This window comes from Phocoena phocoena, chromosome 6 (assembly GCF_963924675.1).
Source record: "Phocoena phocoena chromosome 6, mPhoPho1.1, whole genome shotgun sequence".
NCBI classification, from domain to species: domain Eukaryota; kingdom Metazoa; phylum Chordata; class Mammalia; order Artiodactyla; family Phocoenidae; genus Phocoena; species Phocoena phocoena.
Window position 1 is genome coordinate 109,641,643 of NC_089224.1, and position 18,150 is coordinate 109,659,792.

An 18,150-nucleotide genomic window follows, 5' to 3' on the forward strand; every position below is an offset into this window, starting at 1 on the left:
CTTTTGCCATACTTGCCTTTTCATTTTATGGCCAAACTATTTTATTTTAAATTTTAATTTTATTGGAGTGTAGTAGATTTACAACGTTGAGTTAGTTTCAGGTGTACAGCAAAGTGATTCAGTTATACATCTAACTGAATATATTCTTTATATACATATAACTGAATATATGTATATTCAGTTATACATATATTCATTCTTTTTTTAGATTCTTTTCTCTTGTAGGTTATCACAGATATGGCTAAACTATTTTAAACTAAACCGTAGGCATCCTGACATTTCAGTATGTATCTCTTTTAAAAACATAGATTTTCCCATATAATAGATTCTATGATTACACCTAATAAAATGAATAATAAGTAATGCCTTAATACTACTTAATTTTGTCTGGAGTCAAATTTCCCCATTAGTATACTTGCACATCATGGTCATTGACATGTGGATCCAGCTTTTTTCCTGCAGGTCCTGCAGACTGTCCCTGGATAGACGGTCTCTGACCTGTCACTTCTTACGACCTTTTCTTGTTGAGAGGGAGGGTTTCTTAGCTCTCTCCTCCTTTGGGGCAGTGGCCTTCCTTAGTTCCACATTTGGCTGCTACTTGTACAGAGAATCGCTCTGTACTTGTTACTCTTTCCCTCTTGAGGGTGATTTCCGAGGCTTTATCCCCCAGGGCAGAATTATTGGTTCAAAGGGTGTGAAGAGTGGTGTAGCTCTTGCTAAATATTACAGTAGGGTGTTGTGTGGAAGGTAGGCGCGCGCGTGCGTGCGTGTGCGCGCGCGAGCGCACACACACGCACACGCACGCGCGCGCAGCCCCCCTCGACTGGTGTGTGATGGCCGTGTGGTGGCGCCGTCCGGGTGTGGTGAGCAGATGCTGGTGAACTGCTCTGCTGGCTGATGTGTCCTGAGGAATGCAGTGGGCTCCGGGGTCTGGACACCACCAGGGCCTGCAGGATGGCCCCCTCCCTGCGTCAACCCCTCAGTGCCTCCTGTACTCCTGTTCCTGCAGACCCCCCGCCGCAGGTGGTCCCTGTCCCCAACGTGACCGTGTCCTCTGGAGAGACCGCCATCCTGTCCTGCCGGGTCCTGGGCGAGGCCCCCTACAACCTGACGTGGGTCCGGGACTGGCGAGTCCTGTCGGCCTCGACGGGCAGAGTCACCCAGTTGGCCAACCTGTCCCTGGAGGTCAGGGACATCACCCCCAGTGACGGCGGGCGGTACCAGTGCATGGCCAGCAACTCCAACGGGGTCACGAGGGCGTCCATCTGGCTCCTGGTGCGAGGTGAGGCTGCTGTCCTCCTAATTCAACACAATACCTAGCATTTCCCTCCAAAGCCCATCAATCCATCCCTCTGCCCAGATGTCACCTCTGGCAGGCAATGTCAGCCCTTTCAGTGTTTTCTCAACCTTCAGAGGAAGAGGATTCTGTAGCCTTCCAGCCTAAGTGTAGTGGTTCTCACTGTTGGGAATTTCATCCTCATATCTGACCTAAATTTCTACTGCTGTCGGCCAAGCCAATTTCATTGAGTCCTGTCCTCTTCCCCTGCCATTGAACACCTCCATTACCTACCCCTCTCAATATGCAGGACAGAGATGGAACAGTGGAAACTTCCAAAAGCCCAGAGATCAGACGTGCTCGGCAGGGGTTGGGTAGCGCCGACCAGATGGGGGGTGGAGGAGGCAGTGGGAAGAACCCACATCGGGAGTGCTGGTGCCTGGATTAGGTACTAACCTAGAATCTAGGTCCACCCAGGATTTAGACAGATCCTCCTCCCTGGGGTGCTATCTCCCCAAGTGTAAAAGTGAGTGTGTTGGAACAAGTTTCCTCCCTTATGCTAGTGACTTTTGATTGACTGCCTAGAGTGTGTTGAGAAGGATTCTGAGGCCGTATCTGGGCCACTGGTATGGGAGGGGCGTGTTTGCCACGTCTAGATGAGATGGCCCACGACGTCTGTTTGAGCCTGACAAGTCTGCCGCACTGTGAGCTTTCCGAGGGCCAGGATAGAACCTGCGTTTGCAGCCAACACTTGGGCAGACCTTGAGGTCCACTCAGGTCTCCAGCCCTGGCATCTCGACAACTCCCTAAGCCTCTTCAAGGTACTCAGCTCAGGGCAGAAATCCAGCGAGCTCAGGGCTCCCACTGGGGGGGTACTGGGAATTCAGGTCCCCGTGTGGCCTGCGGATGTACCTGGGAGGCTGCCTGGCAACGCTCCCCAGTTCCCCAGCAAGCCGCTCCCAAGGATGCAGGCCCCTTGGGACCTCTGCTTCCTTTGTCTACACTGGCTGTGGCTGCCGGGAGGGGCCGGGGGCCCAGGGCTTGGGTGCCTGGGACAGCACAACTGCTCTGACAAGCTCCTCCCCACCTGTCCACTCTCTGAACTACAGAGGCCCCACAGGTCAGCATCCACGCCCGGTCACAGCGCTTTTCCCAGGGCATGGAGATGAGGGTCAGCTGCTCGGCCTCTGGGTACCCTGCACCCAACATTTCCTGGAGCCATGAGGGTCATGCCCTGCGAGAGGACAGCAGGTGAGGGCTCAGGGCTTGGAGGTCTGGGAGTGGGAACAGGTGGACTCCCAGGGGAGCTCTCTGAGCCTCAGTCTTCTTAACTATTAATACAAATGGGGGAGTAGCATTTGCCCTGCCTTCTTCCTGGGTTGATTTGAGGCTGAGGAGACACGTCACTTGGGAAACATAACAGGGTGGGCTCAGGGGTCAGGAGCTACAGCTGCAGAATCCAACAGACCTGTACTTGGATTCTGCCTCTGCCATTCAGGCTGTGTGACCTTGGGCAAGTCACCATACCTTTCTGAGCCCCATGAATGAAAAAAGAACATACGTAAAGCGCTGAACACACAGCCTGGCACAGAGCAAGCGGTCAGTGTAGAATGGTGTCACCAGTGATGTCGTTAGTTAATTTGTTATTAATAAGGACTGGGGCAACCCCACGTGACCCGACCTAACCAGCCCCTTGCTGTCGAACACGTTTCGTGGCATGACTCCAGAGTCCGCGTGGATGCCCAGGGAACCCTGATCATTCAGGGAGTGGCCCCAGAGGATGCTGGGAATTACAGCTGCCAGGCTGCTAATGACATTGGCACAGACGAGAAGACGGTCACCCTCTACTATGCAGGTACTCGGGTCAAGGGTATCTGCAGGAGAAGGATCTCCAGCCCATCCTCCCTCACTCCCTCCCATCCCCAGATACTTACTGAGCATCTACTTTGTGGCAGGCACTGGGGCTACAGCAGTGAACACAGGGTCTCCATCCAGGTGGAGCTTATATTCTAATGGGGAGGCACAAAGCAAACATGCAAACAGATAAATAAGGTACTTTCAGATGGTGAAGATACTAGAACAAGCGCAGAGCAGGGTGGTGTGATGGAGTGACGTGCCCCTGGGCAGAGAGGGGAACGGCTGGTACACACAGGACCAGACCCTTGCCGCAGATGGGAATGGGAACAGTGTTCCAAGCAGAGGGATCGGGTGGGGCAAAAGCCCGGAGGTGGGAATGAGTCTGGGCTGCCCAAGGGGCTGCAAGGAGGCTGGCTGGAGTGAGGGGGCAGGGGCGGGGCAGGCAGCCCCTGTAGGGCCTTTAAGAACCTTGTAGGATTTCGGCTTTTATCTCAAGATCAATGAGGAACAAAAGGGGGGTTGGTCCCGGGAGTAACTGGCTTTGTAGAAACCAGCGGAGGCTACATCTTTCTGGGGTGACTGTCCCGGTTGGCGGGGGTTGGGGAGGAGGCAGGGGCTCAGCCCCACCTTGTCCCCGCCGCCCCTCCCCCAGCTGCATTCTCTCTCCAGGGAGTCTGTGGGTTGGTCCCCAATTCCCCGTCTGCTCCCCACACAGACCCACCGTCCGTCTCGGCCACGAATGCTGTGGTGCTGGCCGCCGTCGGGGAGGAGGCCGTGCTGGCGTGTGAGGCGTCCGGGGTGCCTCCGCCCCGGGTCATCTGGTATCGAGGTACATTGGGTGGGGGGAGCGGCCCGTGGGCGATCCCACTGGGGCCCTGGAGGGTCAGCTTTCCAGGACGGTCGTGGGGGGCACTCCGAATGGGGTGTCTGGAGAGAGAGGACCGTTTCTGGCAGCCCCACTCCCATCCCCAGGCCAGCGTCCACGCAGCTAATGCAGGTTGGCTCCGTGGTTAGGAGAAGGATCTAGAACAGACCTCGACTTGAATTCTGGCTCCCCTGGGTGACCTCAGACAAGTGACTTGGTATCTCTGAGCCTGCTTCCTTAGCTGGAAAGTCAAAGATAGGTGGTCGTATGAGGATTAAATGAGTCCACATGTGCAAATTGTTTACCACGAGCCTGGCGCACGGGCAGGGCTCAGTGTTCTTAATGATGGTGACGATGGCGATGTGGTTATCTGAGAGCTAGCAGTAATGTTAAGAGGGCTGTTCTGAGGCTCTCCTGAGTTAACGAGTGTAGAGGGTTTTGTCTGTGCCCGACGCTGAGCTGGAGTTTGATTGAACAGGAGCTCTTGCATCCACACCAGTGGACCTGGGTCCTGGGGCTCCTGCCTCAGACTTTCCAGGGGCAGAACACTGGGCTCCTTCTCAAGCACGGGCACCTCCCACCCGGATGCACTCCAGCCTTTGCAGCACCTGTCTGTGATCTTGTCAGAGCCTCCCCTTGACCCTGACAGGCAGAGTGAGCTCAGAGTTTGAGCATTTTGTCCACGGTCACCAGCTAGTGGTGGCAGAGGCCTCAGGACTCCTTACTTTGTGCTCAGGTCACTGCCTGTGGTGGCTGAGAGCTCTACCAGCCCAGCCTGGGAGCCCCTTTATAAAGGGGGGATCTCTCAATGGAATGTTGCTCAGCCTTAAAAAGGAGTGAACTTCAAGTTGTACAATGACGAGAATACAGTTACCGCTTAAAAATGGTTACGATAATACATTTTATGAATTTTGTTTAAAATTAAATTTTTTCTTAATTTGACTCCTATGGCAAAGAAAAAAAAAAGAATGAAAAAAAAACAAAAACGAAAGAAAAAGAAATCAGGCTCACAGCAGCTGCTGTGTAGAAATTTCCCCCTACTTCTAATTTGCTGAATGGAGAAAAAAATCTTTTATTTATGATATTTTCAGAGACATTTGCTCTAGTATGGTGTATTTAAGTAGTACAAAAGTAAAAGAAAAAAAATTTTTCTTAATTTGGAAAAAAAAGCAATGAAGTTTTGACACAGCATAGATGAACCTCGAAATGCTAAGTGAAATAAACCAGACACAGAAGGACAAGTTTTGACACAACATAGATGAACCTCGAAATGCTAAGTGAAATAAACCAGACACAGAAGGACAAGTATTAAATGATTCCAGTTATTTGAGTGGAATCTCATATATGAGATGCCTAGAATATGCAAATTTATAGAGACGGAAAGGAGAATGGTGGTTGCCAGGGGCTGGGGGACGGGGAAATGGGGAGTTAGTGTTTCATAAGTAGGGTTTCAGTTTAAGAAGATGAAAAAGTTTTGTGGATGGGTGGTGGAACGGTTGTGTGACAACGTGAACGTACTTAATGCCACTGAGTTGGACACTCAGGATGCTTTAAACGGTAAAATTTTGTGTTATGTATATGTATGTAGCACAATTTTAAGTGTAAAATATTAAGTTGTAAAAAGAGTTCAGACTCAGCATGGTCCCTCAGGCCCCAGGAGGGGGAGGCCTGGAGTTGGGGTGGGGGAACAGTGCACGAGGGAAATGAGAATAAGGCCTCAAAGAGGCAGAACTGGGGGGGAGAGTGGTCGTCTCCGTGACCCTGGGCTCCTCCCAGAGCTGATCCAAGCCTCAGTCTGCACCTGAGCAGAGGGTGGGGATCCAGGAGGGAGGCCCAGGCAAGGAGTGCTTGGGTGATGAGCCTGTCGCATGCAGGGGAACAGGCTGAGACTCACTCGTGGTCAACAAAGGGGCTCAGGGAACTGGACCCAAGGGTGCCGACTTTAAAATTGTGATAAAATTCGCCTAATGTAACATTTACCGTCTTAACCATTTTTAGATATACAGTTCAGGAGCGTTAAGTATGTTTACATTGTTGTACAACCATCACCACCATCCATCTCCAGAACCCTTTACATTTAGCAAAACTAAAAATCTGTACTCATTAAACAATAGGGGTCCCGATTCTGGGGGGAAATCCCTCCCTCACCCGCACCCCTCCAAGGTCTCTGCTTTGTGGAGTTGCAGGAACCCAGGGTCAGGAAGGCGGCCTGATCCCCTGGCCTCCTGTGGTAACCGTGGGTACCTGCCTGATGTTTTCTCATCTTTGGTCCAGAGGGTCTTGAGATGATCCTGGCCTCCGAGGGCTCCAGCTCTGGGATGCTGCGAATCCCGGTGGCCCAGGAGAGGGACGCTGGCGTCTATACCTGCCGAGCTGTCAATGAGTTGGGCGATGCCTCTGCAGAAATCCGGCTGGAGGTTGGACGTGAGTGTACACCTTGTCCCCACTTGCCCTGCCCCTCCTGCCTTCCCCCTTCCCCGTCCCCCACCACCTGCCCTATTTCTGAGCAGGGAGGAGAGAGTGGTACCACGTCGCCTGCCAGTGGGGAGTTTGCATCATTTGGATCCAGAGCACGTGGGATGGGGATTTTAGAGGGAGATGGTATATGTGTTACCTCTTGCTGTGTAACGAATCGCCTTAAAACTATGTGGCTTAAAACAATAAGCATCTATTGTCTCATGGTTCTGTGATTCTGGGAGTGGCTTTGCTGGGTGCTTCTAGCTCCAGGTGTCTCATGGGATAGCAGTTAATACCTTGGCCGGAGATGTGGTCATCTGAAGGCTTGACTGGGACCGGAGAATCCACCCCTAAGTTCACTCATGTGGCTGTTGGCAGGAGGCCTCTGTTCCTTACCCAGATAGGCTTCTCCAGAAGGCTTCTTGTGACATGGGTTTTCCCAGAGAAAGTGAGTCAAGAGGGACAGAGATAGAGATAACGTCCAAGGTGGAAGCTGCAGTCTTTATAACCAGTCGCAGTCTTGGAAGTGACATACCATCACTTCTGCTATATTCTGTTGGTCACAAAGACCAACACTGGTATGTGGTGAGTGGGAGGGACCACTCAAGTGTGAGAATCCCAAGAGGCAGGGGTCACTGCCCATCACAGAGATAGTTCGGTTCCAGCATGGGTGTCGTCATCCCTGAGACCTGAGTTCCAGTCTTGTCTTCATCACTTACCATCTATATGCTTTGGTCAAATCATTGACCCTCAGTTTCCCCATCTGTAAAATGGAGCTGACCATACTACTTCCTTTGTTGGGTGGCTGTGAGGCTTCAGTGACATCAGATACACAATGCTTAGCACAGGGTTTGGCCCATTGTGAGTGCTTAATAAAGGGAGAAGCTATTATCCCCTTTTTACAGATGGGAGGTTTGAAGTCTTCCGTGGCTGGTACATGGCCTTGGCTGTGATTGTCATGATGTCTAAGTTCCAGGCCTGGATCCTGGGCACTGGGAATTGCTCGGAAGTTGTGGGCACAGCTCCTTGGCGTGCTGAGCCGGAGCAGATTGTACTCTGAGGGCTGACTGTGGCCATGACGGGAAAGACAGGTGCTGGGAGTTCTAGGGAAGTGCAGTGAGGCTCAATTGGGAGGGTCTGGCCCTGGGGGAGATGGTGCCAACTCAGGCTTGGGGATCCTCCCCCTCTGTTCCATCATCTATTCCTCCAACATGTGGTCACCTTGTAGCCAGGCCCTGTGCCCCAGACCCTGTGTTGGGGCTACAATGGCATCTGCCTTTGTGTTGTTCTTGGTGTCCAGAAGAGAGATGGTAAACAGACCATTAGAATACTCAGTGTACTGAGAATTTGGAAGTGGCATCCTTGGGTCCTGTGCCCAGAGAAGGGGGCTAAGCCAGCAGTGGAGGCCGGGAAGGCTTCTTGGAGGAGGTGATGTCTAAGCTGAACCCAGAAACAGTCAGGTGACGAGCTGGGGAACAGTGTTCCAGGCAGAGGGAACAGTGTTCCAGGCAGAGGGAACAGCATATGCCGATCTCCCCATGGCAAGAGGAGTAAGGCAGCGAGTGAGGCACAGAGAGGGTGGGGAGGGGATGCCAGGGCAGCTGCCCAGTTGTGGGTCACTCCCGGCCTTGGGCTAGGGAGCCTGGTGGAGTTTGGGCTTTGTTCTGTGGAGGCGGTAAGAGGTTTCTAAGGAGGAGATTGATGTGCTCAGACTTTCCCTATCTAGAGTGCACTGTGTGGCTGAGCTCTTGGGTGGGGTGGGGTGGGTACGGAAAGCCACAGGCCTAGAGCCTGATAATAAAAATATAATAAGTCTTCCATGAAATCTGCCACGTGCCGGGCCAGCACTAAGCACATTTCATGTACTAGCATATAATCCTCATAACAACCTTTTGAGATGGATTCTACATTATCCCTTTTATAGATGGAAAAAACGAGGCACAGAGAGGTTAAGCGCCTTGCCCAGAGTCACACAGCTGGTGAGTGGCAGAGCTGAGATCTGAACCCAGGGTCCGGGCCTTTAGCCCGTGGACTTGATCCTGATGCTCCCAGCAAGGAGGGCTTGTATGTTGCTTTCCCACTGTGAGCCTCGGGCTCCTCACCTGCAAGATATTTCTGGATGTTGTGTGAGTGAGAGATAAGAAAGGCCTCGGACGCAATGGGCTCTGAAAAATGTCACTGTCATTGTGATTAGTCAGTAGGTTCTGCGTGAGCAGAGAGGGTGCTCCAGGGAGGGCTGCCCTTGGCATTGTTACAAGCAGTCATCCTTCGCTCTGTGTCTGATTTCTCTCCAGCAAAACCTTATTTCTTTGGGGCCCAGGCTGACATGCCTGTTCCTTCACCTGTTAGCCATTGGTCTTGGGGCCATTTCCCCAGGTGAGAGGTGGCGGGGGGGGATGGCTGGCATCCCAGAGGCAGGCTTCTGGGGCACGGGGCCACTGGTGGCCTCTGGCCTTGAGGTCAGGGACGGCATGGACAGTGGCCCAACACCTGTGTGTCTGGGGCGAGCTGGCCTGGCAGCAGTGGTGGGAAATTCAATTTCCTGCCCATCTGGGTGGCAGCTGTGTTGCAGCCTTCCTGGCCAGGCTGGCAGAGCCTGCCAGGGCTGAGAACGTGTGGGCACTGTGCCCACTTCCTGCTGTTCAGCTGGGAACTGGCTTCCTGGTGGTATTTGGGGCACAGGGAGGACGGCAGCCTCCTCCTGTACTGCCAGCAGGTGCCTTATTTGTGGACCAAGCCTGCGAGGTGATTTTGCATCCCCTCTGGACCTGGCATTTGGCTGATAAGAGTCCTGGATCAATGTCCTGGTCCTGCTGCTTGTTTGGTCAAGTTATTTACCTTTCTGAGCCTCACTTTCATCATCTGTAAAATGGGGATGATACTGATAGAGGCTGTTCACAAGGTCCTTGAGAGATTTAATGAGATAATGTGCTTCACTCAGGGCTTGAATAGAATACCTAATCAATACACGTATTGGCCTGTGGGCTGGACCAGGCTGACAAGGGCCTGGCGAGGCAGAGTGAGGCGGAGTGATTATCACACGGCTGTCGGCACCTTTTGTTTTTTTTTTTTGGCCACGCCACTCAGCGTTCGGCATCTTAGTTCCCTGACCAGGGATCGAACCCATGCCCCCTTCAGTGGAAGTACAGACTGAGTCTTAACCACTGGACTGCCAGAGAAGTCCCACTCTTTCTATTACTTTAAAACTTAGCCCTGAGCTAAGTTCCCTTTGCCCTGCTGGATTTCTCTCTAAATGGGTGTTCACTCAGCCCTCTTTCTATCCTCTCATTTTAGTCTCTGCTTCTTATTCCCAACTCGGAAGCCCCTGATTGCTGGGTGAGTCAGCAGGGGAGCTGGGGGTGTGCTTTTGTGGGAGCAAAGACCCTCTGGCTAGCCTGGGGGAGCAGGAGAGAAGCAGAGCTGGGCTGTGTGGCCAGTGTGGTCAGTATCTGGGTGGCTTCTCTATCAGGCACAACAGGCAAGGGCCCAGAGCCCGTGATACTTTTAGGGCTGCTGGACAGGGCTCTGATTTTCTTGCCATCAGAAGAGAACAGGGAAGAATAATAAATAGATTAAAAACGAATCCGGATTGTGTTTGTCTTTATAAACAGTCATAAAATATCATTTAAAATATTTTTTTAGGGGACTTCCCTGGTGGCGCAGTGGTTGAGAGTCCGCCTGCCGATGCAGGGGACGCGGGTTCGTGCCCCGGTCCGGGAAGATCCCACATGCCGCGGAGCGGCTGGGCCCGCGAGCCATGGCCACTGAGCCTGCGCGTCCGGAGCCTGCGCCCTGCGATGGGAGAGGCCACAACAGTGAGAGGCCCGTGTACCGCAAAAAAACCCACAAAAAAACCAAAACTTTTTTAGGGAGGAAAGTCATCCTGCAGCCCTGGCCAATGGGGCTGTGGCTCCAGGCTCGACTGAATGATCTTTCTATGGGGAAAGGAGACTTCCCGGGAGGCAGATATGGAGGCCATCCCCAGGGTTGTCTCATTCACAGATACCCTGGAATTCCCTCTAAATGCAGGGCAGGGCCTGAGGCCAGCCTCTCCCGTGGCCACCCTGCCTGTCTACACAGACTTTGGGCCTGAGATGCCCTCCGTCTTCTGACCGAACTGAGTCAGGACTGATTGAAACTCTCCTTCCTGAGCTGGTGCATCCCCACCAACTCTGCCCCACGGCTCTGAGCCACAGGAACTGGGGGGATGGTGGAGGAGGCTGGGGGGCTACAGGGTCTCCAGACAATGATAAAGAGTCCTGGAACTTTAAGATACTGGAATCAGGGTAAAAATAGTTACCTCTTTCTGGATGGGGAACTGAGGCTCAGAGTGGTGAAGGGGTTCATCCACGGATGCCCAGTGGGGCAGGGGCAGCAGGGGGGCCCTGCCCAGGCTTCAGGCCTTCTGGCTGGTGTCCCTTGCCCTGGGGCCCAAGTAAGAGGGAGGGCGGCATCACCTCTGTCAATTTCACTTTGCTGGGAAATCCCTGGGGGTGGAGGGAGTGGCCCAGCAGTGCTGTTAAAGGAAGTCTCAGCTTTGGCCACACCCTCCTGTCCTGTCCCCTCCCAGCCTGGTGGCTGGCGTCCTTGGTGGGGCTGTTCTGTCTTCTGTGGTGTTCCGGTTCCCCCGCACAGAGCTGCGTCCCCGCAAAAGCGCTGCAGCTGTCAGGTGATGAGACCTGTGCCTCTCCAGGGAGCGCGGCAGCTGCTGTGATGTCTGGCTGCCTCTGGGCACTCGCAGCTCCTGACCCGGAAACCTGTCCAAGGTCAAGGCAGAAAGGGCTGTCCACGGGGAAATCTGGTGGCTGTGAGGCCAGCTCACGATCCCTCCCAGCCGAAGGTCACCTGAGTCTGTGAGGAGGGGTCTTCGAGCCTGAAAGCAGAGGCGGCTGAGCCTTGCGATGGGACCCTGGAAACCAGTCCCCACATCCAACATGCTGCAGGATCAGGGTGGGCCCCGCCCCTCCCTCGGGCTTCAGTCTCCCATCTGCACAAGGAGGAGACCAGAGGACCTTCAGCTCTGGTGTACAGGGTTCTGAGGTCCCGCCTTATTTGGGGGACTTCAATGAGGAGCAGGGGGATGGCTGCACAGGAGACGGAGTCACAGTTTTTTGGGCAGGATGTGAGTCAGGATTCACCTCTGAAAGAAGATGGAAGAGATGCCAGGTTACCCCTGAGTACTAGGGGGTACCAGGTGCGGTGGCTGACAGCCTGGGTCTTAGCAGCAGCCAGACCTGGGCTCTGATCCCAGCTCTGCCACTGACTTTGAGCTGTACCTGGGGCAGGTTCCTTAATCTCTCTGATCCTCAGTTTCCCCATCTGTAAAGTGGGGTTGTGATAATATCCACTTCATGAGTTTATTGAGGCCATGAATGAACTCTAAAAGCACCATCACCATGCTTGTCAGTAGGTTTTCCAAATGCTACCCTTTGTACGTGTTATTTGCTTACTATTATAAGTCAGCTGTCCTCTCTCAGGGGAGGAATTCAGGACGAGGCCTGCCTGGAGGAGGGAGGTTTGAGCTGTGCCCTGTCGTGGGCTGGGCAGAGCTGGGGAGGCAGGCTCTGGGGGTACCTGGTCCTGGAGCTGAGCCACAGCTCTGCTCGGGATGGGAAGAGGGGAAGAGCCCCCGGGACCGAGGCTCTGCAGGACCAGTGACGCCATCTGAGGCACCTGGATGGAAGACTTTCTTGGATTCTGAGCCGAGGCAGCTGCCAGGCCCCAAATGAGGAAGAAAAGCAACTCGCGGGTGGTGTCTGAGGTTGGGTCCAAGACTGTCTTCCTCCTTGCAGTGATTTTCCAAGTTGTGCTTCTATCTCCCTGGAACTTCCCTACTCCCTGAGGCCAAGAGGGAAATTTGATGTCATGATTTGGATGGATGGGGGAGATTTCTGGGGAGAGACAGCAAGAACAAAAGAGGTGGAGGTTTTTCCACAATGCTGGACGCAATGGGTTCAAAACAGGCCGGAGACCTTCCTGGTTGCGGGTCTGGGGACAGGGACCTGAGGACAGGGCCCAGAAGCCACAGGGAACAGGGCCTGGACCTGTCTGGCATTGGACCTGCTTGTGGCCAGCAGAAAGGTGGAAAGGGTCGTGAGCTTCTGTTTTGGGAAATAACCTATTTCCATGCCCGCCCCCCCCCCCCAATCATAAAAGTAAGACAATGCTTAGAAAAAATGTTTGGAAGAAACACTACAAACCATTAACAGCGGTTACCTTGTGGAAGGGCATGGGATTTAGAGTGTGTGGAGCAAAAGTTAAGGAAATAAATCCTCGTGTGTTGCTTGGATTTTTTTTTTTTTTTTTTGCTTGGATGTTTTATAACTCAGGTCAGCAGGGCTGCCCTTGTTTGCATCTGTTATCCTGGTGGAATTATTAATATGGCTCTTTTCACTCTTAAGTGAGTGGACCATAAAGTATAAGATCAAGTTCTTTATAGGCTTCTTTTGATTTTGTAGTAGAGACTTACGTGCTTCTTACAACACGTTCAACAGCAGAGAAGGATGAAGCATGGTAAAGATGAGCTAGAACCTCCCCACGAAGTTGGCTCTTTGGCAAATGGTTGCCGGAGTCTAGGAGACCCGTGAAAGGAAGCCCCCGTGGCCCAGGAAGAGGGCAAGGGAGGTGATGCGCAGAGCTGGTGGGGCTCCTGTGGCTGAGGGTGACTTGCAGCCCCTCTGAGGTGGGCTTCCCAGGAGGTGCAAAGAGCAGAAGCAGGAATGTTGCTCCCCCGTATGGCTGGGCAAAGCGGGGTCCCCGAGACCCCACGTAGGGTGTGAGGACTTCACCCTGCCAAAGGGCACTTGCTCTCCTCATCCTCAGGAGCTCTTCAGGGTGGACCTGCCAAACTCAAGTTGGCCCCGGGAGCCCTGGATATGAGTCAGGTTCATGAGGGCGCGGCTGGAAGAGGGAAACGCCCCCAGCGACCGGAGGGGAGGCAGAGGCCTCCGAACAGTGCCCTGGGGGCTGGGTGAGGCTGACCGCTCACCTCCCTGCAGATGCGCCCCAGCTGACAGAGCTGCCCCAGGATGTCACCGTGGAACTGGGGAGGAGCGCCCTCCTGGTGTGCCAGGCCACGGGCCGCCCGGCCCCTATGGTCACCTGGCGCCGTGGAGATGGCCAGCCACTGGGGCCCGGGCAGGGCAGCACGACTGGGCGGCCCGATTCAGGAGTGCTGTTCTTTGAAAGTAAGAGATTGGGGCTGAGGGAGGGAGGGCCGGGGAGACAGAATGGCTTCCGACACCCTCAGCCCCCAGACTGGGTGGCCGGGAGCAGGGCCCTGACCCCCAGTGCTGACCATAGGTCAGGCTGTTGCAGGGTCATATGTCAGTTGGGTGACTCTGGTCACGTCATCCCACTACTCCGCACTGGTCACAATAGTGATAATGACAATACGCACCACCTGGGTTTAATAACAGGCCACCTTAAGGAGCTATTGCGTGAATAATACACATAAATCCCTTAGCACAGTTCCTGACACATAGTGTCATATGTGGTAACCATCATCCTCACCATCCTCACCATCACCGCCATCCTCACCATCCTCACCATCACCGCCATCACCACCATCACCATCACCACCATCCTCACCATCACCGCCATCACCACCATCACCATCACCACCATCACTGCCATCACCATCACCACCATCCTCACCACCACCATCACCATCACCACCATCACCATCATCATCATCACCATCACCATCACCACCATCACCATCACCACCATCATCACCATCACCATCCTCACCATCACCATCACCACCATCCTCACCATCACCACCATCACCACCATCACCATCATCACCACCATCCTCACCATCACCATCACCACCATCACCATCACCACCATCACCATCACCACCATCACCATCCTCACCATCACCGCCATCACCATCACCACCATCCTCACCACCACCACCATCACCACCATCGCCATCACCACCATCACCATCCTCACCATCACTGCCATCACCACCATCACCATCACCACCATCACCATCCTCACCACCATCACCATCCTCACCACCATCACCATCCTCACCATCACCATCACCATCACCACCATCCTCACCATCCTCACCATCACCACCACCACCATCACCATCATCACCATCCTCACCATCACCGCCATTCTCACCATCACCACCATCACCATCACCATCCTCACCATCACCGCCATCACCATCACCACCATCCTCACCATCCTCACCATCACCACTATCCTCACCACCATCACCATCACCACCATCACCATCACCACCATCACCAGCATCACCATCACTACCATCACCATCACCACCACCACCATCACCATCCTCACCATCACCACCATCACCATCCTCACCATCACCACCATCACCATCATCCTCACCATCACCATCCTCACCATCACCATCCTCACCATCCTCACCATCACCACCACCACCATCACCATCACCATCATCCTCACCATCACCATCCTCACCATCACCACCACCACCACCATCACCATCACCACCACCACCACCATCACCACCATCACCACTACCACCATCACCATCACCACCATCCTCACCATCACCATCACCACCATCCTCACCATCACCACCACCACCATCGTCCTCACCACCATCACCATCGTCACTACTACAGCTCCTATTTACTATGTGCCAGGCCGATGCTGAGCACTGTGTTTGCATTATCTATTGACCCCTCCCAGTCACACTACAGCGTGCACTTATTGATAAGTTATCCCCATGCTACACATGAACAAGCCGAGGCCTTCTCACCCTTCCAAGGACTGGCTGTATCCCCCATCCCTCTCCTCCCTGCCATCCCAGCCCTCCTACCTAACCTCTGCAGGGCCAGACTGTGACAAGGGCGCATCTGCACCTGGGGAGCTGGAGCCTGTGGGGGCTGGAGCCGTGATGTGCTCTGACAGTCAGCCCTGCCTCTTTCCTGCCCCTCAGGTGTGATTCCTGAAGACCAGGCCCCGTATGTCTGTGAAGCTCAAAATGTCTTCGGGAAGGTCCAGGCAGAGGCCCACCTCCTTGTGACTGGACATGGTTCGCTGGTGGATCTGGAGAGGAGGGTTTGGGGGGGGACACCAGGTACCCTCAGAGACACACCCCCCCATGACTGCCCATCCTTTGGGACAGGTGTGACCACAGCCAGGTTCTCCAGGAGGAGCATCTGGACCCCTACTTCCTGGGCAGCGTGCCCCAAGAAGTGCGCCCTTTGACCCTTTAGGGTCCCCAATCCTGATGCTTCCACTGGTTCCCTGGGGAGGAGACAGTGGGGAGTGGGGGCCTCTGTCCCCCGGATGCCCACCCACAGGAGTCTCGTGTACCCACACTGTCTCCTCTCCCGATAGCACCTCCACAGATCGCCAGCAGTGCCTCCACCGTCCGGGTGCTGGAGAGGCAGCCCGTGTCCCTGCCCTGCATCATCCTGGCTGGGAGGCCCCGCCCCGAGAGGCGCTGGCTCAAGGCTGGCCAGCCCGTGAGTGCAGGGCCCCTCTGGGTGCAGGGGAGGAGGGCGCTGTCACGTTCACACCTCGGTCTCTGCTTTGCAGTTTCCCTGTTTTGGAATGTCCTCTTCCTTCCTGCTTCTTTCCAGAACCTTCTCTGATAACGCACTGATAGCATCCTTCACCCTCTAGAGTCCTTGGCCAGAGGAGCTTGTGCATCATTAGTGCTGCGGGCGGGGGCACAGACGCAGTGCGTTCGTCACCCCCGTTCGGATGATTCCAGGGCAGAGACGTGACCCGAGCAGCTGAGCATCTGCCCCAGCTCCCTGGCACACTGCTGGTGCACAGGGGCTGCTTCGCCCATTCCCATCCATTTGGTTTTCTTTATTTCCCTCTATTTCCTTTCTGCCATTCACTCCTTTGCCTCTCCCTCCTCCATCCTTCTGGCCTATCCTCAGACATCCCACGGTCCTTGTGTCCTGGAAGCTATAAAAGGGGTGCCCTCGCCCCAGCAGACAGCAGACGCTGGACACCCAGAGAGGCAGTGACTATGTGACCAGGTGGCTGCCCTGGTCCCGGGCCTGTTGTTCCAGTCTCTGATGCAGTGCAGACAGGGTCCAGCTCCCGGAGCAGGGAGGCTTTGCCGAGGCTGCTCGAGTGGGTGACTCCTTCCGCAGCCTGTGTAATTAGATATGACCCCGAGGAGGACCCTGCCTGGGCACGTAGGCTGGGGCGGTGAGGAGCCTTCCTCAGTAGAATCCGATGGGCACGTGGGGAGGGGTGGCCCTGGGCCTTGTCCACACCAGGACAGGAAGTGGCTGGAGACGCAGAGCTCGTTTAGTTCAGTGGGGATACTGGGTGGACCTGCGCCTGCCCAGCTGCCGAGTGCAAGGAGCAGAGCCCCCCTCAAGCTCACTCAGCCTGAAAGGGCCTGGTACCGAGACAGCCCAGGAGCCTCTCCCGGAACCGGAGTGCAGAATGTGCGGTTGGGTTCATGGAACAGGGACAGGGAGGCTTAAAGCAGGCTCAGGCCTGGTGGAAAGGTTTTGGGGCCCCTCACCAAGGATGGACTGGCTGGACATCTTTATAGAGGTTGCCCCAGGCCCCATTCTGGACCAGTGCCACCTGCCCCACCCCGGTCCTGATGGGGACAGACGTGGGCACCCATCAGGAGTGGCTTTCTCTGCTTCTCTCTCTGGGACCACATCTGATGCGGCCACACCTCTGCTCCGCTCTGCATGGCTCTGTTCTCTCCCCACAGACGGGTTGTCCTTCCTCTCTGTGGCCTCAGTGTGCAAGGGCCTTGGAGCTTCAGCCCCGACTTAGTAAAGGCTCTGGCTCCAACCCTGCACTCCTGGGAGAGGCTCCCATCAGTCCCCTTGGGTCAGGTGTCTTGCCCTGGACCAGTTGGCCCGGGGAGAGTGGGGTCAGCTGGGGGCTGGGGGTCGGGCCCACCTGGCCCTGAGGGTCTGTGGGGGGGTGGATGAATATCAGGGAAGGGGTAGGAGCATCACCGCCCCCCCCAGATTCCCCCACCCTCTCCAAACCCCTGGCTTCTCGGTCCAGGCTGCTCCCTGCTGGCCTGGTGGGCGGTGAGGTTTCTGGGGTGCTCTGTCTCAGCTGGCTCTGAGTGGGGCCCTCCGCCCAAGCTGGTGCTTCCTCGCCCTCACCAGCTCCCACCGGGCAGCCAGCATTCCGTCCGAGCAGATGGCAGTCTCCACCTTGACCAAGCGCTGTTGGAGGATGCAGGGAGGTACACCTGTTTGGTCAGCAACGCGGCCGGCTCTCAGCACAGGGACGTGCGGCTGGTTGTCCAGGGTGAGTCCCGGAGTGGTGGGGGCAGGATGCGATGGGGGAGGGCACCCGGGGGGAGCTTGACCTTGATCATCTCTGTTTAGACAAATTGCACGAATAGTACATACTCGCTGTAGGAAATTTAGAGATTGGACAACCCCCCCCCACACACACACAAAAAACCCCAAAACAAAACCAAACAAACAAAAAGCAACCTCCCTTAATATCAGTAGCTAAGAAGAACCAGAATAATTTTACGTTTTGGTGTGTATCTTTCATACTTTATACACACGTGAATTTGCACATGTACATATACACACACTGTATATATTTATATAACATATACATTATATATACTCTTTAGATATGTTGTATATAAATTATTTTTGCATGGTATATATTCTTTAAATAAATTAGGTATAAATCCTTTGTGTACACATACATAGAA

General features: G+C 54.4%; 1 protein-coding gene across 1 annotated transcript in view; it reads left to right on the forward strand.

The window, feature by feature from the left end:
• HMCN2 (hemicentin 2) overlaps window positions 1–18,150 on the forward strand; it is a 150,384-nt gene that overhangs the window by 36,786 nt on the left and 95,448 nt on the right. The window contains exons 11-19 of the mRNA XM_065879176.1: window positions 1,010–1,282; window positions 2,386–2,527; window positions 3,004–3,131; window positions 3,849–3,962; window positions 6,273–6,422; window positions 13,454–13,642; window positions 15,409–15,504; window positions 15,813–15,940; window positions 17,582–17,726. Coding sequence (XP_065735248.1) covers window positions 1,010–1,282; window positions 2,386–2,527; window positions 3,004–3,131; window positions 3,849–3,962; window positions 6,273–6,422; window positions 13,454–13,642; window positions 15,409–15,504; window positions 15,813–15,940; window positions 17,582–17,726 — 1,365 coding nt within the window. The remainder of the gene's footprint in view (window positions 1–1,009; window positions 1,283–2,385; window positions 2,528–3,003; window positions 3,132–3,848; window positions 3,963–6,272; window positions 6,423–13,453; window positions 13,643–15,408; window positions 15,505–15,812; window positions 15,941–17,581; window positions 17,727–18,150) is intronic.